General features: G+C 48.1%; 1 protein-coding gene across 2 annotated transcripts in view; it reads right to left on the bottom strand.

Annotated features, from left to right (window-relative positions):
- LOC149970076 (ELKS/Rab6-interacting/CAST family member 1-like) overlaps positions 1–24,615 on the bottom strand; it is a 534,697-nt gene that overhangs the window by 366,993 nt on the left and 143,089 nt on the right. For both annotated transcript variants that reach the window (XM_090228733.1, XM_090228734.1), the window contains exon 12: positions 1,166–1,303. In XM_090228733.1, the coding sequence (XP_090084859.1) occupies positions 1,166–1,303 (138 nt within the window). The remainder of the gene's footprint in view (positions 1–1,165; positions 1,304–24,615) is intronic.

Below are 24,615 nucleotides of genomic sequence, written 5' to 3'. Positions count from 1 at the left end.
GTATTGTGGTAGTGTAGTAGTGTGGTAGTGTATTGCGGTAGTGTAGTAGTGTGGTAGTGTAGTATTGTAGTAGTGTAGTGTAGTAGTGTGGTAGCGTAGTAGTGTAGTAGTGTATTGTGGTAGTGTAGTAGTGTGGTAGTGTAGTGTAGTGATGTAGTAGTGTAGTGTAGTAGTGTGGTAGTGTAGTGTAGTGATGTAGTAGTGTAGTGTAGTAGTGTGGTAGTGTAGTGTAGTAGTGTGGTAGTGTAGTGTAGTAGTGTGGTAGTGTAGTGTAGTGATGTAGTAGTGTAGTGTAGTAGTGTAGTAGTGTAGTAGTGTAGTAGTGTGGTAGTGTAATAGTATAGTAGCATAGTGGTGTAGTGTAGTAGTGTATTGTGGTAGTGTAGTAGTGTGGTAGTGTAGTGTAGTGATGTAGTAGTGTAGTGTAGTAGTGTGGTAGTGTAGTGTAGTGATGTAGTAGTGTAGTGTAGTAGTGTGGTAGAGTAGCAGTGTAGTAGTGTAGTAGTGTAGTGTAGTAGTGTGGTAGTGTAGTGTAGTGATGTAGTAGTGTAGTGTGGTAGTGTAGTGTAGTAGTGTAGTGTGGTAGTGTGGTAGTGTAGTGTAGTAGTGTAGTAGTGTAGTGTAGTGTAGTAGTGTAGTGTAGTAGTGTGGTAGCGTAGTAGTGTAGTGTGGTAGTGTAGTGTAGTGTAGTAGTGTAGTAGTGTAGTACTGCTGTGTATTATAGCATCATTCTCACAACAAAACCACAGCTTTTATTTTCATAGATTTCACAAATTCTAATTTTACAATGACGGCCAACCCCTCCCTACCTAGGCGGCCTTTCCCGGCCAAACCCTCCCTAACCTGGACGGCCTATCCCGGCCAAATCCTCCCTAACCTGGACGGCCTATCCCGGCCAAACCCTCCCTACCTGGACGGCCTTTCCCGGCCAAACCCTCCCTAACCTGGACGGCCTATCCCGCCCAAACCCTCCCTAACCTGGACGAAGCTGGGCCAATTGTGCGCCACCCTATGGGACTCCCAATCACGGCCGGTTGTGATACAGCCTGGAATCTAACCAGTGTCTGTAGTGACGCCTCTAACACTGAGATGCAGTGCCTTAGACAGCTGAGCCACTCGGGAGCCCCAAAGCTCATGTGCGTGTGTGTGTTTCTATAATATATACCTTCTCAGCCAGTGCTTCCTCCAGGGTGGTGAGAGCTGTGTCAGTGTTGGAGGTGTCTGTCTGGAGAGACCTGACTCTGTCCTTCAGACTACTCATCTGTTTCTCCTTGTCTCTAAGCTGCTCCTGTAGATTCTCAATCTGAAGAGAGGGAGAGAGAGGAAAGGAGAGAGGAAGGGAAGGAGGAGGGGGGGTGAAGGGAGGGGGGAGGCAAACGGGAGGGAGGAGAAGAGAGAGGGAGGGAAGGAAGGAGGGGAGGAAGGAGAGAGAGGGAGGGAGGGGAAGAAGGAGAGAGAGGGAGGGAGGGGGAATGGATGAGGGAGAGAGAGAGAGAGAGAGAGAGAGGGAAGGGAAGGGAGGGGGAATGGATGAGGGAGAGAGAGAGAGAGGGGGAAGGGAAGGGAGGGGGAATGGATGAGGGACGGAGAGGGAGCATTGTGAGTCAGCAGAAAACACACACATAAGGTCTTGCTTGAGTGACACACACACACACACACACACACACACACACACACACACACACACACACACACACACACACACACACACGACAAACAAAGACAGAAAAGCATGTGTTCAATGTAGAACGAACAAACTGAACATAACACAACACAATAGAACACAACACAAACAGAACAGACAGAACACAACACAACACAATAGAACACAACACAACACAATAGAACACAACACAACACAATAGAACACAACACAACACAATAGAACACAACACAACACAATAGAACACAACACAACACAATAGAACACAACACAACACAATAGAACACAACACAACACAATAGAACACAACACAACACAATAGAACACAACAGAAAGAACACAACACAACACAATAGAACACAACAGAAAGAACACAACACAACACAATAGAACACAACAGAAAGAACACAACACAACACAATAGAACACAACAGAAAGAACACAACACAACAGAAAGAACACAACACAACAGTTTTTCCAGAGAACACACTGTGGCCATTCAGATTTTCCAGCGCAGAGCGATGTTTCCTGAATAGCTTTGCAAAGGGAATGTATATTACTGGAAACTGTCAACGTTTAACAGTAAACCGTATTGTCAACTTTTCTTATCTGGCTGTGAAAGGTGGCTTCAGTACCTGGAGCTGAGAGGTTGATAAATGGCATGGGTATTGTAAGAGAGCTCTCACACACACACACACACACACACACACACACACACACACACACACACACACACACACACACACACACACATCCATCATCAGAGACAGCTCAATGAAGAGACTGTCTGTTTCTTTCTCCTATTTCACATTTAATTAAACACAGACTGATTTGATTAATACCTGCAATATTCTGTCTATCGCGTTTGACATAAACTGGTGTCAATATATCACCTTGTGTATAAATGTGAATGCCCCCCCCCCCCCTCTTTCCCTCTCCCATTCATTCTCTCCCATTCTCTCTCTCCCATTCGCTCTCCCTCCCCTCTCTTTCCCTCTCCCATTCTCTCTCTCCTCCCCTCTCTTTCCCTCTCCCATTCTCTCTCTCCCATTCTCGCTCTCCCATTCTCTCTCTCCCATTCTCTCTCTCCCTCCCCTCTCTTTCCCTCTCCCATTCTCTCTCTCCCATTCTCTCTCCTCCCCTCTCTTTCCCTCTCCCATTCTCTCTCTCCTCCCCTCTCTTTCCCTCTCCCATTCTCTCTCCCTCCCCTCTCTTTCCCTCTCCCATTCTCTCTCTCCCATTCTCGCTCTCCCATTCTCTCTCTCCCATTCTCTCTCTCCCTCCCCTCTCTTTCCCTCTCCCATTCTCTCTCTCCCATTCTCTCTCTCCCATTCTCTCTCCTCCCCTCTCTTTCCCTCTCCCATTCTCTCTCATCCCCTCTCTTTCCCTCTCCCATTCTCTCTCCCTCCCCTCTCTTTCCCTCTCCCATTCTCTCTCTCCCATTCTCTCTCTCCCATTCTCTCTCTCCCTCTCCTCTCTTTCCCTCTCCCATTCTCTCTCTCCCATTCTCGCTCTATCATTCTCTCTCTCCCATTCTCTCTCTATAATTCTCTCTCTCCCATTCTCTCTCTCTATGACTCTCTCCCATTCTCTCTCTCTATGACTCTCTCTCTATGACTCTCTCTCTCTCTGACGCTCTCTCTCTGACTCTCTCTCCCATTCTCTCTCTCTATGTCTCTCTCTCCCATTCTCTCTCTCTCTGACTCTCTCTGTTGAAATAATGATTGAGGGGGTGAGAACCAAAGTACAAAACTAATCACACCATAAATATAACTAATCACACCATAAATATAGTTAATTGCTGTTAATCACAAATATAAAATGCATTATTCAGCGTCTAAATATGAAAGTGTTTTGTTTCTCTGAGGCAGTTTGACAACTTCATCTCTTTTCTTATCTGTCAAAGTCAGGTCAAAGTCGGTGACCATGGCAATGAGCTGTCTGTCCCCTGTCTCATCCAATCAGAAGGCTGGTGTATGAAGGCCCCTAACCCCGCCGTACCCCTAACCCCACCGTATCCCTAACCCCGCAGCATCCCTAACCCCGCAGCACCCCTAACCCCGCAGCATCCCTAACCCCTCAGCATCCCTAACCCCGCCGTACCCCTAACCCCGCCGTACCCCTAACCTCGCAGCACCCCTAACCCCGCAGCACCCCTAACCGCGCAGCACCCCTAACCCCGCCGTACCCCTAACCCTGCAGCACCCCTAACCCCGCCGTACCCCTAACCCTGCAGCACCCCTAAGCCCAACATACCGCTAACCCTGCAGCACCCCTAACCCCGCAGCACCCCTAACCCCGCCGTACCCCTAACCCTGCCGCACCCCTAACCACGCAGCACCCCTAACCCCGCAGCACCCCTAACCCGCCGTACCCCTAACCCCGCAGCACCCCTAACCCCTCAGCGTCCCTAACCCCGCCGTACCCCTAATCCCTCAGCATCCCTAACCCCGCAGCACCCCTAACCCCGCCGTACCCCTAACCCTGCAGCACCCCTAACCCCGCAGCACCCTTAACCCCGCAGCATCCCTAACCCCGCAGCACCCCTAACCCCGCAGCACCCCTAACCCCGCAGCACCCCTAACCCCGCAGCACCCCTAACCCCGCAGCATCCCTAACCCCGCAGCACCCCTAACCCCGCAGCACCCCTAACCCCGCAGCACCCCTAACCCCGCAGCACCCCTAACCCCGCAGCATCCCTAACCAGGCAGCACCCCTAACCCCGCTGCACCCCTAACCCCGCAGCACCCCTAACCCCGCAGCACCCTTAACCCCGCAGCATCCTTAACCCCGCAGCACCCCTAACCCCGCAGCACCCCTAACCCCGCAGCACCCCTAACCCTGCAGCATCCCTAACCCCGCCGTACCCCTAACCCCGCAGCATCCCTAACCCCGCAGCACCCCTAACCCCGCAGCATCCCTAACCCCTCAGCATCCCTAACCCCGCCGTACCCCTAACCCCGCCGTACCCCTAACCTCGCAGCACCCCTAACCCCGCAGCACCCCTAACCCCGCAGCACCCCTAACCCCGCCGTACCCCTAACCCTGCAGCACCCCTAACCCCGCCGTACCCCTAACCCTGCAGCACCCCTAAGCCCAACATACCGCTAACCCTGCAGCACCCCTAACCCCGCAGCACCCCTAACCCCGCCGTACCCCTAACCCTGCCGCACCCCTAACCCCGCAGCACCCCTAACCCCGCAGCACCCCTAACCCGCCGTACCCCTAACCCCGCAGCACCCCTAACCCCTCAGCGTCCCTAACCCCGCCGTACCCCTAATCCCTCAGCATCCCTAACCCCGCAGCACCCCTAACCCCGCCGTACCCCTAACCCTGCAGCACCCCTAACCCCGCAGCACCCTTAACCCCGCAGCATCCCTAACCCCGCAGCACCCCTAACCCCGCAGCACCCCTAACCCCGCAGCACCCCTAACCCCGCAGCACCCCTAACCCCGCAGCATCCCTAACCCCGCAGCACCCCTAACCCCGCAGCACCCCTAACCCCGCAGCACCCCTAACCCCGCAGCACCCCTAACCCCGCAGCATCCCTAACCAGGCAGCACCCCTAACCCCGCTGCACCCCTAACCCCGCAGCACCCCTAACCCCGCAGCACCCTTAACCCCGCAGCATCCTTAACCCCGCAGCACCCCTAACCCCGCGGCACCCCTAACCCCGCAGCACCCCTAACCCCGCTGCATCCCTAACCCCGCCGTACCCCTAACCCCGCAGCATCCCTAACCCCGCAGCATCCCTAACCCCGCCGTATCCTAAACCCTGCAGCATCCCTAACCCGGCAGTACACCTAACCCCGCCGTACCCCTAACCCCGCAGCATCCCTAACCCCGCAGCACCCCTAACTCCGCAGCATCCCTAACCCCACCGTACCCTAACCCCGCAGCATCCCTAACCCGGCAGTACACCTAACCCCGCCGTACCCCTAACCCCGCAGCACCCCTAACCCCGCAGCACCCCTAACCCCGCAGCACCCCTAACCCCGCAGGACCCCTAACCCCGCAGCACCCCTAACCCTGCAGCACACCTAACCCCGCCATACCCCTAACCCCGCAGCATCCCTAACCCCGCAGCACCCCTAACCCCACGGCACCCCTAACCCCGCAGCACCACTAACCCCGCAGCACACCTAACCCCGCAGCACACCTAACCCCGCCATACGCCTAACCCCGCTGTACCCTTAACCCGCAGCATCCCTAACCCCGTAGCACCCCTAAACCCGCAGTACCCCTAACCCTGCAGCATCCCTAACCCCGCAGCACCCCTAACCCCGCAGCACCCCTAACCCCGCAGCATCCCTAACCCCGCAGCATCCCTAACCCTGCAGCACCCCTAACCCCGCAGCACCCCTAACCCCGCAGCACCCCTAACCCCGCAGCACCCCTAACCTCGCAGCATCCCTAACCCCGCAGCATCCCTAACCCCGCAGCATCCCTAACCCCACAGCACCCCTAACCCCGCAGCACCCCTAACCCCGCAGCATCCCTAACCCCACAGCACCCCTAATCCCGCAGCACCCCTAACCCAGCCGTACTCTAACCCCGCCGTACCCCTAACCCCGCAGCATGGCTCATGAAGATTTAAACAATATGGTAATATCTCAATCTTATCCTCTGTTAGACTGTTTAGATCTCTGAGATCTAGAAGAGGGACCCATTTGAGGGGGAGGGATCAAGTGGCTAGGGATACTAATGTACCCGTATGTGTGAGTCTGGGAAAGCCACTCAGACAGGGAGTGGAAGGGAGACCTAGTCTACAGAACCGACGACTAGCCACGAAGAGTGATATCTCCCTCTCTTTCTCAGTCTTTATCACCTATCCTCCTCTCCCCCTCTTTCTCAGTCAGTATCTCCTTCTATTCTCCTCTCCCTCTCTTTCTCAGTCTTTATCTCCTATCCTCCTGTCATGACATTGGCCTGGGGGAAGGTTTATGACAGTCATAAATACCTCTTTCCCCCTTTTTCCTCTCTCTACCCTACTGATATGATATTTGAAAATCCCTTGGTTAACATAGAGATTCTGGGAACATCGGAAGGTGGGGGGAAATTAACTATATTCTGGTAATCCGACCAGTTGAACATATGCGGTGGTACTTAATGAATATGATGTCAGTTCAGTTGTCATCTGAGACATTCTCATCAATGATAAGATGACATAAACTCTACAGTGGAAAGTCTACACATCAGAGTTATCGGATTCACATGGAATTGTTATTTAATATAAACGTTTGAATATGAAATTATTCGTGATGGGGTGAAATGTGATTTTAGCTTCTAAAATGTGAGATTTGTGTTTCCATAAGGTTAGGGCTCTGCTCAATCAGTGGCCCGCCCCTGCGAAGGGACATGGGCTATAAAACTTTTCGAACACGCCCTCCTCTCCCTTCCTATATAAAGCCTTGACGAGGATGTGAGGACGACGGTCCGATGTCAGAATGGTTCAGACAATAACTACAGAACGAAGCCAATATCAGCGTGAGTTTTGGTTGCGAATGGTATGAACTTCGAACTCTTTCACTACAGAAGTGATACCTCCTAGCCGTTGAGTTAGCAACAGCAGATGCAAACGAGGGTTAGGAAGGAACAGACAGAGTATCCCGTCTATCACACAACGACGTTACTACAACGTATCCAATTGACCATCAGAGACATTCTTCAAAGGACTCGGTTTGGCAACACGGCCTTCCATCTACCACCAACCTACCGAAGCGCAGCTCAGAGTAAATATTTATTGCATTTTCCTTTTCCAAATGGGCGGTAATTTAGAATGCATAAGATACTATATTTACGATAGCACAGCTTCACCCTTTGTTCCTCAGTCTTCCCGCTCTTTCACTCAAACCCAGCCCCTTTTCTTTTGTGTAACCAGCTGTCATATCTGTTTCGCCCACTAGGGACGTTTTCCTTTATGACGTAATTTGTAATCAAGTTGATTAATTATGTGTATGTGTAATTCTGTGTGATTAGTTAGGTATTTAGTAAATAAATAATTAAACCCAATTTTGCATTGCTGATTCAACTTGTTAGCCAGGGTTCGTGAAGATAACCAAGAATTTACAACTTTCAGATGAGACTGAATTAAGGTGACGATTAATATTGACTGCTATTGATGTAAAATGTTACTAGGTCTTTAAGAGTTTATTCAGAAGATAACAGCTCTATAAATATTATTTTGTGGTGCCCCGACTCTCTAGTTAATTACATTTACATGATTAGCTCAATCAGGTAATATTAATTACGGATAAATTATTTTATAGAATAGCATGTCATATCACTTAATCCGGCATAGCCAAAGACACGACACTCCTCTCCCTCTGTCTTTATCTCCATCTATCCTCCTCTCCCTCTCTTTCTCAGTCTTTATCTCCTTCTATCCTCCTCTCCCTCTCTTTCTCAGTCTTTATCTCCTTCTATCCTCCTCTCCCTCTCTTTCTCAGTCTTTATCTCCTTCTATCCTCCTCTCTCTCTCTTTCTCAGTCTTTATCTCCTTCTATCCTCCTCTCCCTCTCTTTCTCAGTCTTTATCTCCTTCTATCCTCCTCTCCCTCTCTTTCTCAGTCTTTATCTCCTTCTATCCTCCTCTCTCTCTCTTTCTCAGTCTTTATCTCCTTCTATCCTCCTCTCCCTCTCTTTCTCAGTCTTTATCTCCTTCTATCCTCCTCTCCCTCTCTTTCTCAGTCTTTATCTCTTATCCTCCTCTCTCTCTCTTTCTCAGTCTTTATCTCATATCCTCCTCTCTGTCAGTCCAGAATCATCTTTAGCTGTTGTTCATCTTAATAATTAAAAATCATGTTTTTTTCTTCTAAACTTCCGCTCAAAAAACGAATCAAACTAAAATAACCTGCGACGTAGCCAACAACGAGAGTTCATGGTCGTCATCGTAACAAAATATACAATTGTGTCAACTTACAGTATGAATTTAATTAAACCGCTGGATGTTTTGGCACAAAGGCTTCGCAGAAGAAAAACAAACGGAAAAAAAGTTGAGTGGAAAAAAAGTGAGAAGAAATTTGATAATGAATTTTTCTGCCCTGGTGCAGTTCAAACTACTACAGCTGATTCCCAAGAAGAAACAAAACCAGAGTTTGGCCGGTTTATTGTTTTAAATAATGTTCAGACATGTTTAGACAGATGTCCTAAATTCCATCCCAAATGGCACCCTATTCCCTATGTAGTGCACTGAAGTGCCATAGGGTTCTGGTCAAAAGTAGTCCACAGTAAAGGACATAGGGTGCCATTTGGGATTGATCCTTGGTCTGTGATGCTGATAGTCAGAGGTGTTTTAATGTGAATAGTTTCATAGTTGACAAAAGGAAAGGGCTGTCTTAGTAACGGGCTCTCACACTGTAAACTGTTGGTTTGATCTGGTCTCAAACAGGGTTGACTCATGCCCTACTGATCTCTCTCTCTCTCTCTCTCTCTCTCTCTCTCTCTCTCTCTCTCTCTCTCTGTGTGGTTTAACCAGCTGTAACAGTTCAGAAGTTATTCTTTCTGGACTTCACTAAGGGTTTTTTCAGTTGTTCGGGGACACAAAAAAAAAAAATTGAGTCAAGCCGAAGTCTACGCCCCTTCGTCAGTGATTCTTCAATAGGGATTCTTCAGTAGTGATTCTTCAGTAGGGATCCTTCAGTAGGGATCCTTCAGTAGGGATCCTTCAGTAGTGATTCTTCAGTAGGGATTCTTCAGTAGTGATTCTTCAGTAGGGATTCTTCAGTAGGGATTCTTCAGTAGTGATTCTTCAGTAGTGATTCTTCAGTAGTGATTCTTCAGTAGGGATTCTTCAGTAGTGATTCTTCAGTAGGGATCCTTCAGTAGTGATTATTCAGTAGTGATTCTTCAGTAGGGATTCTTCAGTAGTGATTCTTCAGTAGTGATTATACAGTAGTGATTCTTCAGTAGGGATTCTTCAGTAGGGATTATACACTCTTCAGTAGGGATTATTCAGTAGTGATTATTCAGTAGTGATTCTTCAGTAGTGATTCTTCAGTAGTGATTCTTCAGTAGTGATTCTTCAGTAGGGATCCTTCAGTAGTGATTATTCAGTAGTGATTCTTCAGTAGGGATTCTTCAGTAGGGATTCTTCAGTAGTGATTCTTCAGTAGTGATTATACAGTAGTGATTCTTCAGTAGGGATTCTTCAGTAGGGATTATACACTCTTCAGTAGGGATTATTCAGTAGTGATTCTTCAGTAGTGATTCTTCAGTAGGGATTATACACTCTTCAGTAGGGATTATACAATCTTCAATAGGGATTATACACTCTTCAGTAGGGATTATTCAGTAATGATTCTTCAGTAATGATTCTTCAGTAGGGATTCTTCAGTAGTGATTATTCAGTAGTGATTCTTCAGTAGGGATTCTTCAGTAGTGATTCTTCAGTAGGGATTATACACTCTTCAGTAGGGATCCTTCAGTAGTGATTCTTCAGTAGGGATTCTTCAGTAGTGATTCTTCAGTAGTGATTCTTCAGTAGGGATCCTTCAGTAGTGATTCTTCAGTAGTGATTCTTCAGTAGGGATTCTTCAGTAGTGATTCTTCAGTAGTGATTCTTCAGTAGTGATTCTTCAGTAGTGATTCTTCAGTAGGGATTATACACTCTTCAGTAGGGATTCTTCAGTAGGGATCCTTCAGTAGTGATTCTTCAGTAGTGATTTTTCTACTGCTGGCCATGCTTTCCACCTGGCTACTCCTACCCCTGTCAACAGCACTGCACCCCCAACAGCAACTCGCCCAAGCCTTCCCCATTTCTCCTTCTCCCAAATCCATTCAGCTGATGTTCTGAAAGAGCTGCAAAATCTGGACCCCTACAAATCAGCCGGGCTAGACAATCTGGACCCTTTCTTTCTAAAATTATCTGCCGAAATTGTTGCCACCCCTATTACTAGCCTGTTCAACCTCTCTTTCGTGTCGTCTGAGATTCCCAAAGATTGGAAAGCAGCTGCGGTCATCCCCCTCTTCAAAGGGGGGAACACTCTTGACCCAAACTGCTACAGACCCATATATATCCTACCATGCCTTTCTAAGGTCTTCGAAAGCCAAGTCAACAAAAAGATTACCGACCATTTTGAATCTCACCATACCTTCTCTGCTATGCAATCTGGTTTCAGAGCTGGTCATGGGTGCACCTCAGCCACGCTCAAGGTCCTAAACGATATCTTAACCGCCATCGATAAGAAACATTACTGTGCAGCCGTATTCATTGATCTGGCCAAGGCTTTCGACTCTGTCAATCACCACATCCTCATCGGCAGACTCAACAGCCTTGGTTTCTCAAATGATTGCCTTGCCTGGTTCACCAACTACTTCTCTGATAGAGTTCAGTGTGTCAAATCGGAGGGTCTGTTGTCCGGACCTCTGGCAGTCTCTATGGGGGTGCCACAGGGTTCAATTATTGGACCGACTCTCTTCTCTGTATACATCAATGAGGTCGCTCTTGCTGCTGGTGAGTCTCTGATCCACCTCTACGCAGACGACACCATTCTGTATACTTCCGGCCCTTCTTTGGACACTGTGTTAACAACCCTCCAGGCAAGCTTCAATGCCATACAACTCTCCTTCCGTGGCCTCCAATTGCTCTTAAATACAAGTAAAACTAAATGCATGCTCTTCAACCGATCGCTACCTGCACCTACCCGCCTGTCCAACATCACTACTCTGGACGGCTCTGACTTAGAATACGTGGACAACTACAAATACTTAGGTGTCTGGTTAGACTGTAAACTCTCCTTCCAGACCCATATCAAACATCTCCAATCCAAAGTTAAATCTAGAATTGGCTTCCTATTTCGCAACAAAGCATCCTTCACTCATGCTGCCAAACATACCCTTGTAAAACTGACCATCCTACCAATCCTCGACTTTGGCGATGTAATTTACAAAATAGCCTCCAATACCCTACTCAACAAATTGGATGCAGTCTATCACAGTGCAATCCGTTTTGTCACCAAAGCCCCATATACTACCCACCATTGTGACCTGTACGCTCTCGTTGGCTGGCCCTCGCTTCATACTCGTCGCCAAACCCACTGGCTCCATGTCATCTACAAGACCCTGCTAGGTAAAGTCCCCCCTTATCTCAGCTCGCTGGTCACCATAGCATCTCCCACCTGTAGCACACGCTCCAGCAGGTATATCTCTCTAGTCACCCCCAAAACCAATTCTTTCTTTGGCCGCCTCTCTTTCCAGTTCTCTGCTGCCAATGACTGGAACGAACTACAAAAATCTCTGAAACTGGAAACACTTATCTCCCTCACTAGCTTTAAGCACCAACTGTCAGAGCAGCTCACAGATTACTGCACCTGTACATAGCCCACCTATAATTTAGCCCTATCAACTACCTCTTTCCCAACTGTATTTAATTTATTTATTTATTTTGCTCCTTTGCACCCCATTATTTTTATTTCTCCTTTGCACATTCTTCCATTGCAAAATGACCATTCCAGTGTTTTACTTGCTATATTGTATTTACCTTGCCACCAAGGCCTTTTTTGCCTTTACCTCCCTTCTCACCTCATTTGCTAACATTGTGTATAGACTTGTTTATACTTTATTATTGACTGTATGTTTGTTTTACTCCATGTGTAACTCTGTGTTGTTGTATCTGTCGAACTGCTTTGCTTTATCTTGGCCAGGTCGCAATTGTAAATGAGAACTTGTTCTCAACTTGCCTACCTGGTTAAATAAAGGTAAAATAAAAATAAAATAAAAAATTATTCAGTAGGGATCCTTCAGTAGTGATTCTTCAGTAGTGATTCTTCAGTAGGGATCCTTCAGTAGTGATCCTTCAGTAGTGATTCTTCAGTAGTGATTCTTCAGTAGTGATTCTTCAGTAGGGATCCTTCAGTAGGGATCCTTCAGTAGTGATTCTTCAGTAGTGATTCTTCAGTAGTGATTCTTCAGTAGGGATTCTTCAGTAGGGATTCTTCAGTAGGGATTCTTCAGTAGTGATTCTTCAGTAGGGATTATACACTCTTCAGTAGGGATTATACACTCTTCAGTAGTGATTCTTCAGTAGTGATTCTTCAGTAGTGATTCTTCAATAGGGATTATACACTCTTCAGTAGGGATTATACACTCTTCAGTAGGGATTATACACTCTTCAGTAGGGATTATACAATCTTCAATAGGGATTATACACTCTTCAGTAGGGATTATTCAGTAATGATTCTTCAGTAAAGTCTTTGTTGTCATTCAATGAAAGACAAGTCGTTTTCATGCACATGGTGGATTGAGTCTGCCCAGAGACCTACACTATGTCCAATGGCTCATTAATCCCCAGTCTACCTGACAGCCTGATTGACAACCTGCCAGAAGTCAGGACACAAAACACACACCAATATGTACACAGACATAGAAATAGACACCTTGAAATATGGAGGGACAGTAGAAAGCAGCCAAACACACACACACACACCCTCCTGTGCAGACTTGTCTGAACCCTCCAACACACTTGACATTCAGAGAGACTGTTCCTTTGATCCAGCCTGCGCTTCTTCAGACTGGCTGTGGTGTAACACTGTCTCATTAGGGCCCTGGATAACACACACACACACACACACACACACACACACACACACACACACCAGACACGTACAACAAGACACACACACACACCAGACACACACACCAGACACGAGACACACACAAGACACAAACACCGAGATGCACACACCAGACACCGAGACAAACACAGACACCGAGACACACACAGACTCCGAGACAGACACCGAGACCAACCCCCGAGAGACACACACCGAGACACACACACACAGAGACACCGAGACACACAGACACATAGACACCGAGACACACACACTGAGACACACACACACACCGAGACACACACACACACAGACATTTTAATCCTGGATATTTTAGGAAGGAGTTGTATCTCTCTAGTTAGTTCCGGTTCCGGTCCTGCCGCTCAACACACAGCAGCCGTCTCCAACATGGTCCATCCATTCTGCATCAGACAGCTACAGACAACGTCACTACAGTCACTTCTGCTAAACAATGACCACTTCACAAAATTACTCTGTGTTGCTCTTCCCCAAATAACCATCCCTTTACCAACAGGATGTTGTCTGAGACCTTCCTGTCCAACTCTCTGTGGTCTGCAGTATGTAGAGTATCTACACTGAATAACATACAGCGTGACGTGTTGCTCCCATGTTTCACCAGCTGAAATAAAAGATCCCAGCAGTGTTCCATGTGCACAAATATGCAGTAATGATTCCTTCATAGAACATGACTCGAGTAAAAGTGAAAGTCACCCGGTAAAATCCTACTTGTGTAAAAGTGAAAGTCACCCAGTAAAATCCTACTTGAGTCAAAGTGAAAGTCACCCAGTAAAATCCTACTTCAGTAAAAGTGAAAGTCACCCAGTAAAATCCTACTTGAGTCAAAGTGAAAGTCACCCAGTAAAATCCTACTTCAGTAAAAGTGAAAGTCACCCAGTAAAATCCTACTTGAGTCAAAGTGAAAGTCACCCAGTAAAATCCTACTTGAGTCAAAGTGAAAATCACCCAGTAAAATCCTACTTGAGTAAAAGTGAAATATACCCAGTAAAATCCTACTTGAGTAAAAGTCTAAAAGTACATGGTTTTAAATATACTTAAGTATCAAAAGTGAAAACATAAATAATTTAAAATTCCTTAAATTAATGTTAAGCAAACCAGACGGCACAATTGTCTTTGTTTTTACAGTGCCTTGCGAAAGTATTCGGCCCCCTTGAACTTTGCGACCTTTTGCCACATTTCAGGCCTCAAACATAAAGATATAAAACTTTATTTTTTTGTGAAGAATCAACAACAAGTGGGACACAATCATGAAGTGGAACGACATTTATTGGATATTTCAAACTTTTTTAACAAATCAAAAACTGAAAAATTGGGAGTGCAAAATCATTCAGCCCCTTTACTTTCAGTGCAGCAAACTCTCTCCAGAAGTTCAGTGAGGATCTCTGAATGATCCAATGTTGACCTAAATGACTAATGATGATAAATACAATCCACCTGTGTGTAATCAAGTCTCCGTATAAATGCACCTGCACTGTGATAGTCTCAGAGGTCCGTTAAAAGCGCAGAGAGCATCATGAAGAACAAGGAACACACCAGGCAGGTCCGAGATACTGTTGTGAAGAAGTTTAAAGCCGGATTTGGATACAAAAAGATTTCCCAAGCTTTAAACATCCCAAGGAGCACTGTGCAAGCGATAATATTGAAATGGAAGGAGTATCAGACCACTGCAAATCTACCAAGACCTGGCCGTCCCTCTAAACTTTCAACTCATACAAGGAGAAGACTGATCAGAGATGCAGCCAAGAGGCCCATGATCACTCTGGATGAACTGCAGAGATCTACAGCTGAGGTGGGAGACTCTGTCCATAGGACAACAATCAGTCGTATATTGCACAAATCTGGCCTTTATGGAAGAGTGGCAAGAAGAAAGCCATTTCTTAAAGATATCCATAAAAAGTGTCGTTTAAAGTTTGCCACAAGCCACCTGGGAGACACACCAAACATGTGGAAGAAGGTGCTCTGGTCAGATGAAACCAAAATTGAACTTTTTGGCAACAATGCAAAACGTTATGTTTGGCGTAAAAGCAACACAGCTCATCACCCTGAACACACCATACCCACTGTCAAACATGGTGGTGGCAGCATCATGGTTTGGGCCTGCTTTTCTTCAGCGGGGACAGGGAAGATGATTAAAATTGATGGGAAGATGGATGGAGCCAAATACAGGACCATTCTGGAAGAAAACCTGATGGAGTCTGCAAAAGACCTTTGACTGGGACGGAGATTTGTCTTCCAACAAGACAATGGTCCAAAACATAAAGCAACATCTACAATGGAATGGTTCAAAAATAAACATATCCAGGTGTTAGAATGGCCAAGTCAAAGTCCAGACCTGAATCCAATCGAGAATCTGTGGAAAGAACTGAAAACTGCTGTTCACAAATGCTCTCCATCCAACCTCACTGAGCTCGAGCTGTTTTGCAAGGAGGAATGGGAAAAAATGTCAGTCTCTCGATGTGCAAAACTGATAGAGACATACCCCAAGCGACTTACAGCTGTAATCGCAGCAAAAGGTGGCGCTACAAAGTATTAACTTAAGGGGGCTGAATAATTTTGCACGCCCAATTTTTCAGTTTTTGATTTGTTAAAAAAGTTTGAAATATCCAATAAATGTCGTTCCACTTCATGATTGTGTCCCACTTGTTGTTGATTCTTCACAAAAAAATACAGTTTTATATCTTTATGTTTGAAGCCTGAAATGTGGCAAAAGGTCGCAAAGTTCAAGGGGGCCGAATACTTTCGCAAGGCACTGTAAATGTACAGATAGCCAGGTGCACACTCCAACACTCAGACATCATTTACAAATGTCCCTCTCTAACTGTCCCTCTCTCTGGGTCTAACTCTCTCTCTCTCTGGGTCTAACTGTCTCTCTCTCTGGGTCTAACTGTCTCTCTCTCTGGATCTAACTGTCTCTCTCTCTGGGTCTAACTGTCTCTATCTCTGGGTCTAACTGTCTCTATCTACATATACAGTGGGGAGAACAAGTATTTGATACACTGCCGATTTTGCAGGTTTTCCTACTTACAAAGCATGTAGAGGTCTGTAATTTCTATCATAGGTACACTGTGAGAGACGGAATCTAAAACAAAAATCCAGAAAATCACATGATTATACGATTTTTAAGTAATTAATTTGCATTTTATTGCATGACATAAGTATTTGATACATCAGAAAAGCAGAACTTAATATTTGGTACAGAAACCTTTGTTTGCAATTACAGAGATCATACATTTCCTGTAGTTCTTGACCAGGTTTGCACCCACTGCAGCAAGGATTTTGGCCCACTCCTCCATACAGACCTCCAGATCCTTCAGGTTTTGGGGCTGTCGCTGGGCAATACGGACTTTCAGCTCCCTCCAAAGATTTTCTATTGGGTTCAGGTCTGGAGACTGGCTAGGCCACTCCAGGACCTTGAGATGCTTCTTACGGAGCCTTTCCTTAGTTGCCCTGGCTGTGTGTTTCGGGTCGTTGTCATGCTGGAAGACCCAGCCACGACCCATCTTCAATGCTCTTACTGAGGAAGGAGGTTGTTGGCCAAGATCTCGCGATACATGGCCTCATCCATCCTCCCCTCAATACGGTGCAGTTGTCCTGTCCCCTTTGCAGAAAAGCATCCACCTCCATGCTTCAAGGTTGGGATGGTGTTCTTAGGGTTGTACTCATCCTTCTTCTTCGTCCAAACACGGCGAGTGGAGTTTAGACCAAAAAGCTAGATTTCTGTCACATCAGACCACATGACCTGCTCCCATTCCTCCTCTGGATCATCCAGATGGTCATTGGCAAACTTCAGACGGGCCTGGACATGCGCTGGCTTGAGCAGGGGGACCTTGCGTGCGCTGCAGGATTTTAATCCATGACGCCGTAGTGTGTTACTAATGGTTTTCTTCAAGACTGTGGTCCCAGCTCTCTTCAGGTCATTGACCAGGTCCTGTCGTGTAGTTCTGGGCTGATCCCTCACCTTGCTCATGATCATTGATGCCCCACGAGGTGAGATCTTGCATGGAGCCCCAGACCGAGGGTGATTGACCGTCATCTTGAACTTCTTCCATTTTCTAATAATTGTGCCAACAGTTGTTGCCTTCTCACCAAGCTGCTTGCCTATTGTCCTTGTAGCCCATCCCAGTCTTGTGCAGGTCTACAATTTTATCCCTGATGTCCTTACACAGCTCTCTGGTCTTGGCCATTGTGGAGAGGTTGGAGTCTGTTTGATTGAGTGTGTGGACAGGTGTCTTTTATACAGGTAACGAGTTCAAACAGGTGCAGTTAATACAGGTAATGAGTGGAGCACAGGAGGGCTTCTTAAAGAAAAACTAACAGGTCTGTGAGAGCCGCAATCCCTCTCCCTCTTTCCCTCTCTCTCTCTCTCTCTCTCCCTCTCTTTCCCTCTCCCTCTCTTTCCCTCTCTCTCTCTCTCTCTCTCTCTTTCCCTCTCTCTCTCTCTCTCTCTCCTCTCCTCTCCTCTCCTCTCCTCTCCTCCACTCCTCTATCCCTCTCCTCTCATCTCCCTTCTCTTCCCTACCAAACCTCTGCCAGCTCTCTGCTCTGGTTTCATCCACATGTAGTAGAATACACCAGAAAGGGTAGAGGAGGTAAGGAGGGGGTGATGGATAGAGAAAGCAGACCCTGCTCAGCGATGCAAATGAGGGTTGGCCTGACTGGCACATGAATGGGTGAGTCCTGACAGGTAGGTGGCACGCTGCCAGGCTTTGTGTCTGCTGCACCCGCCACACACAAGAGGAGAGGACGAGGAGACAAAGGAGGCGGCAGAAGAGGAGGAGGCGGAGGAGATGGAGAAAGATGAAAATCTGATTTATTAGAAACTTCCAGAAACTTCCTCCTATCACACAGATACAAAAGCAAAAATGAAGTCTAGTTTCTCTCTTTTACCCTGTCTAGTTTCTCTCTCTCCATCTTTCTATCTGTGTCATCTCTTTTCCCTCCCTCCCCCCCAGACTGTAGAGAAGGGATTCTCCCTGTGTAATGCGGGGGGGGGGGGGGGGGGGTTATCATTCATTTAGCCTCTTCATCTCACTCTCTCACTCTCTCTCTATTCCCTCCCTCCCTATCTCTACCTCTTCCTTTCCCTGTCTTTACCTCTTGTCTCTCTTGTCTCTGTCTATCCCCATCTCTGTCTCTCTCTCTCTCTCTCATTTCCTCTCCATCTCCTTTGACTGTCTCCTCACTAACAAGGCAGAGAAACAAGAGCTCTAACATGCTCTCATTCAGTCACACAGAAAACCACTAACACACAAACAACACATCACAGACTAAACAAAACCTTGTTGCTCTCAATTCATTTCACTCTCTGCTTTGTCGTTCTCATGTAGCCTTTTGAGCTTGCATCTTTGAACTGACACACTACTTTTCTTTGGGGGGGGGGGAGACGTGGCATTGTAACACGGCAGACAGAGAGAAGAAGAAACAGAGGAGAGAACAAAAAACAAAGATCAAAACTACATTCATATTGGAGAGAGAGGAGAGAGAGGGGGAGAGAGAGAGGACAGAGAGGAGAGAGGAGAGAGAGGGGAGAGAAGAGAGAGGGGAGAGAGGGGAGATGAGAGGAGAGAGAGAGGGGGAGAGAGAGAGGACAGAGAGGAGAGAGGAGAGAGAGGGGAGAGAAGAGAGAGGGGAGAGAGGGGAGATGAGAGGAGAGAGAGAGGGGGAGAGAGAGAGGACAGAGAGGAGAGAGGAGAGAGAGGGGAGAGAAGAGATAGGGGAGAGAGGGGAGAGAGAGAGGGGGGAGAGAGAGGGGAGAGAGGGGAGAGAGAGAGGGGGGAGAGAGGAGAGAGAGGGGAGAGAGAGATAGGAGAGAGAGGGGAGAGAGAGGGGAGAGAGAGAGGAGAGAGAGAGAGAGAGAGGAGAGGACAGAGAGGAGAGAGGAGAGAGAGGAGAGAGAGGGGAGAGAAGAGAGAGGGGAGAGAGGGGAGATGAGAGGAGAGAGAGAGAGAGAGGGAGAGAGGAGAGAAAGGGGAGAGAGGAGAGAGAGGGGAGAGGAGAGGGGAGAGAGAGGAGAGAGGGGAGAGGAGAAAGAGAGGAGAGAGAGGAGAGAGAGAGGAGAGGAGAACGAGAGGAGAGGAGAGGAGAGGAGAGAGAGAGAGAGCAAGAGAGAGAGAGAGGGGAGAGAGAGGAGAGGGAGGAGAGACAGAGAGAGAGAGGAGAGACATAGGAAAGAAGAGAGAGCAAGAGAGGAGAAAGAGAGATGAGAGAGAGAGAGAGGGAGAGAGGAGAGAGAGGAGAGAGAGAGGGAGAGAGAGAGAGAGAGAGAGAGAGAGAGAGAGAGAGAGAGAGAGAAGAGAGAGAGAGAGAGAGAGAGAGAGAGAGAGGGAGGGAGGGAGAGAGGAGAGAGAGAGAGACAGAGAGAGAGAGGAGAGACAGAGGAAAGAAGAGAGAGCGAGAGAGGAGAAAGAGAGATGAGAGAGAGAGAGAGAGGAGAGAGAGAGAGGAGAGAGAGAGAGAGGAGAGAGAGAGAGAGAGAGAGAGAGAGAGAGAGAGAGGGAGGGAGAGAGGAGAGAGAGAGAGAGAGAGACAGAGAGAGAGAGGAGAGACAGAGGAAAGAAGAGAGAGCGAGAGAGGAGAAAGAGAGATGAGAGAGAGAGAGAGATGAGAGAGAGAGAGAGAGAGGGAGGAGAGTTCCAGACTAAGCAATAGTGTCCTTTATTTAACCTTGATAAACACACTGCTCAGTGTCAGCCTGTGTGTCTGACTGGGGCTCTACATACTTCAGTGAGGACTGCTGAACTGTGTCCTGTCGCTCTTTGTTCCCCTACGATATTTAACAAATATTATGTTCTTCCCTCTGTCCTTCTGTGAACTCCCATTATCCACAGAGCCGCTCTCCTCACCAAACCACTGATCTCAATATGATGGTTGGCCACAGCTCAACGTGCTTCTCTCCCTGCTACCACCTCATCTGCCGTTTAAAAACAGAATTCATGGACTTTCTTTGACTTGTTAAAAGGCTAAGCGCCCTATTAAATAACAAAAAGCACAACATAAATAAACTAAAATAGGATAGATAGAATAGCGAGAGAGAGGTAGAGAGAGATAGAGACGAGCGAGAGAGAGCTAGAGAGAGAGAGAGAGAGAGAGAGAGAGCTAGAGAGAGAGAGAGAGAGAGAGAGAGAGAGAGAGCTCAGGGATGCTCTGTGGTGAATGGAGATTTTAAATCAAATCTAGTCTTTCAAACAATCTCTCTCTCTCTGTCGCCACTCGCCAGTACGAGTGTTGTTAGAGGGAAAGTACTTCAATCAGGAGAGAGGGAGAGAGAGGGAGAAGCCTTTGGTAAAACAAGCTCAGAGTCAAACAGCTTTACAGAAGTGTTGAGCAGGCCAAGGCTTTCTCAGAGGGAGGTAGTGTAGTGTACTTCACACAGCTCGGAGTATGTCTGTGCCCTATGTTAATGTTCTGTTTGTGTACTCATGGGTAAGAGATCAGAAAAGGGGGTTTAGGCAAAACTAGGCCTTTATAGTGAGGACATGTCTGGTATTGCTGGTTGGGCTGATGGTTGGGCTGATGGGTGGGCTGATGGTTGGGCTGATGGTTGGGCTGATGGTTAGGCTGGGGCCAGCCTCTCTCTGTCCACACTCTGTTCATTCTGTAGGGGCCAGCCTCTCTCTCTAACCACACTCTCTTCATTATGTTGGGGCCAGCGTCTCTCTCTAACCACACTCTCTTCATTATGTTGGGGCCAGGGGCCAGCCTCTCCCTCTAACCACACTCTCTTCATTATGTTGGGGCCAGGGGCCAGCCTCTCTCTCTAACCACACTCTCTTCATTATGTTGGGGCCAGGGGCCAGCCTCTCTCTCTAACCACACTCTCTTCATTATGTTGGGGCCAGCCTCTCCCTCTAACCACACTCTCTTCATTATGTTGGGGCCAGGGGCCAGCCTCTCTCTCTAACCACACTCTCTTCATTATGTTGGGGCCAGGGGCCAGCCTCTCTCTCTAACCACACTCTCTTCATTATGTTGGGGCCAGGGGCCAGCCTCTCTCTCTAACCACACTCTCTTCATTATGTTGGGGCCAGGGGCCAGCCTCTCTCTCTAACCACACTCTCTTCATTATGTTGGGGCCAGGGGCCAGGGGCCAGCCTCTCTCTCTAACCACACTCTCTTCATTATGTTGGGGCCAGGGGCCAGCCTCTCTCTCTAACCACACTCTCTTCATTATGTTGGGGCCAGGGGCCAGCCTCTCTCTCTCTAACCACACTCTCTTTATTATGTTGGGGCCAGCCTCTCTCTCTAACCACACTCTCTTCATTATGTTGCGGCCAGGGGCCAGCCTCTCTCTCTCTCTAACCACACTCTCTTCAGTATGTTGGGGCCAGGGGCCAGCCTCTCCCTCTAACCACACTCTCTTCATTATGTTGGGGCCAGGGGCCAGCCTCTCTCTCTCTAACCACACTCTCTTTATTATGTTGGGGCCAGGGGCCAGTCTCTCTCTCTAACCACACTCTCTTCATTATGTTGGGGCCAGGGGCCAGCCTCTCTCTCTAACCACACTCTCTTCATTATGTTGGGGCCAGGGGCCAGTCTCTCTCTCTCTCTAACCACACTCTCTTCATTATGTTGGGGCCAGGGGCCAGCCTCTCTCTCTCTCTAACCACACTCTCTTCAGTATGTTGGGGCCAGGGGCCAGCCTCTCTCTCTCTAACCACACTCTCTTTATTATGTTGGGGCCAGCCTCTCTCTCTAACCACACTCTCTTCAGTATGTTGGGGCCAGGGGCCAGCCTCTCTCTCTCTCTAACCACACTCTCTTCATTATGTTGGGGCCAGGGGCCAGCCTCTCCCTCTCTAACCACACTCTCTTCATTATGTTGGGGCCAGGGGCCAGTCTCTCTCTCTAACCACACTCTCTTCATTATGTTGGGGCCAGGGGCCAGCCTCTCCCTCTCTAACCACACTCTCTTCATTATGTTGGGGCCAGGGGCCAGTCTCTCTCTCTAACCACACTCTCTTTATTATGTTGGGGCCAGCCTCTCTCTCTAACCACACTCTCTTCATTATGTTGGGGCCAGGGGCCAGTCTCTCTCTCTAACCACACTCTCTTCATTATGTTGGGGCCAGGGGCCAGCCTCTCTCTCTCTAACCACACTCTCTTTATTATGTTGGGGCCAGCCTCTCTCTCTAACCACACTCTCTTCATTATGTTGGGGCCAGCCTCTCTCTCTAACCACACTCTCTTCATTATGTTGGGGCCAGGGGCCAGCCTCTCTCAGTCCACACCCCCTTCATTATGTTGGGGCCAGCCTCTCTCTCTAACCACACTCTCTTCATTATGTTGGGGCCAGGGGCCAGCCTCTCCCTCTAACCACACTCTCTTCATTATGTTGGGGCCAGGGGCCAGCCTCTCTCAGTCCACACCCCCTTCATTATGTTGGGGCCAGGGGCCAGCCTCTCCCTCTAACCACACTCTCTTCATTATGTTGGGGCCAGGGGCCAGCCTCTCTCTCTCTAACCACACTCTCTTCATTATGTTGGGGCCAGGGGCCAGCCTCTCTCTCTAACCACACTCTCTTTATTATGTTGGGGCCAGCCTCTCTCTCTAACCACACTCTCTTCATTATGTTGGGGCCAGGGGCCAGCCTCTCTCTCTAACCACACTCTCTTCATTATGTTGGGGCCAGGGGCCAGCCTCTCTCTCTAACCACACTCTCTTCATTATGTTGGGGCCAGGGGCCAGCCTCCCCCTCTAACCACACTCTCTTCATTATGTTGGGGCCAGCCTCCCCCTCTAACCACACTCTCTTCATTATGTTGTGGCCAGGGGCCAGCCTCTCTCAGTCCACACCCCCTTCATTCTGCTACAGGCCCAGACTAGATAAACTCAGCAAAAAAAGAAACGTCCCTTTTTCAGGACCCTGTCTTTCAAAGATAATTTGTAAAAATCCAATTAACTTCACAGATCTTCATTGTAAAGGGTTTAACCACTGTTTCCAATGCTTGTTCAATGAACCATAAACAATTAATGAACATGCACCTGTGGAACGGTCGTTAAGACACCGAACATCACACCTGGGGACAGGTACAGGATGGCAACAACACCTGCACAGGATCGGTACGTCCGAACATCACCCCTGCGGGACAGGTACAGGATGACAACAACAACTGCCCGAGTTTCACTCAGAACGCACAACCCTCCATCAGCGCTCAGACTGTTCCCAATAGGCTGAGAGAGGCTGGACTGAGGGCTTTTAGGCCTGTTGTAAGGCAGGTCCTCACCAGACATCACCGGCAACAACGTCGCCTATGGGCACAAACCCACCGTCGCTGGACCAGACAGGACTGGCAAAAAGTGCTCTTCACTGACGAGTCGCGGTTGTCTCACCAGGGGTGATGGTCGGACTTGTGTTTATCGTCGAAGGAATGAGCGTTACGCCGAGGCCTGTATTCTGGAGCAGGATCGATTTGGAGGTGGAGGGTCCGTCATGGTCTGGGGCGGTGTGTCACAGCATCATCGGACTGAGCTTGTTGTCATTGCAGGCAATCTCAACGCTGTGCGTTACAGGGAAGACATCCTCCTCCCTCATGTGGTACCCTTCCTGCAGGCTCATCCTGACATGACCCTCCAGCATGACAATGCCACCAGCCATACTGCTCGTTCTGTGCGTGATTTCCTGCAAGACAGGAATGTCAGTGTTCTGCCATGGCCAGCGAAGAGCCCGGATCTCAATCCCATTGAGCACGTCTGGGACCTGTTGGATCGGAAGGTGAGGGCTAGGGCCATTCCCCCCAGAAATGTCCGGGAACTTGCAGGAAGAGTGGGGTAACATCTCACAGCAAGAACTGGAAAATCTGGTGCAGTCCATGAGGAGGAGATGCACTGCAGTACTTAATGCAGCTGGTGGCCACACCAGATACTGACTGTTTCTTTTGATTTTGACCCCCCCCCCCCCCCTTCGTTCAGGGACACATTATTCAATTTCTGTTAGTCACAAGTCTGTGGAACTTGTTCAGTTCATGTCTCAGTTGTTGAATCTTGATATGTTCATACAAATATTTACACATGTTAAGTTTGCTGAATATAAACGCAGTTGACTGTGAGAGGACGTTTCTTTTCTTGCTGAGTTTATAGTTCCCCCTGTTTAGAGTGATTTGACCTCATCACTAACTGCTCTCTGATTACCCTCCATAAAGAATATTTATATTAAATACACAATCTCAATCTCTCTGTCTATGCAGTTTATTCACCTGATCTGAACCACTCACTGAGGACATGGAGTACTTTCATAACCCTGTTCTGCCCTGTTCTGTCCTGTTCTGTACTGTCCTGTTCTGTTCTGCCCTGTTCTGTTCTGCCCTGTTCTGTTCTGTCCTGATCTGAACCACTCACTGAGGACATGGAGTACTTTCATAACCCT

This window comes from Oncorhynchus mykiss, unplaced genomic scaffold, assembly GCF_057628025.1.
Source record: "Oncorhynchus mykiss isolate SJ-2025 unplaced genomic scaffold, ASM5762802v1 scaffold96, whole genome shotgun sequence".
Lineage (NCBI taxonomy): Eukaryota > Metazoa > Chordata > Actinopteri > Salmoniformes > Salmonidae > Oncorhynchus > Oncorhynchus mykiss.
This window is presented reverse-complemented; position numbering and strand designations above follow the sequence as displayed.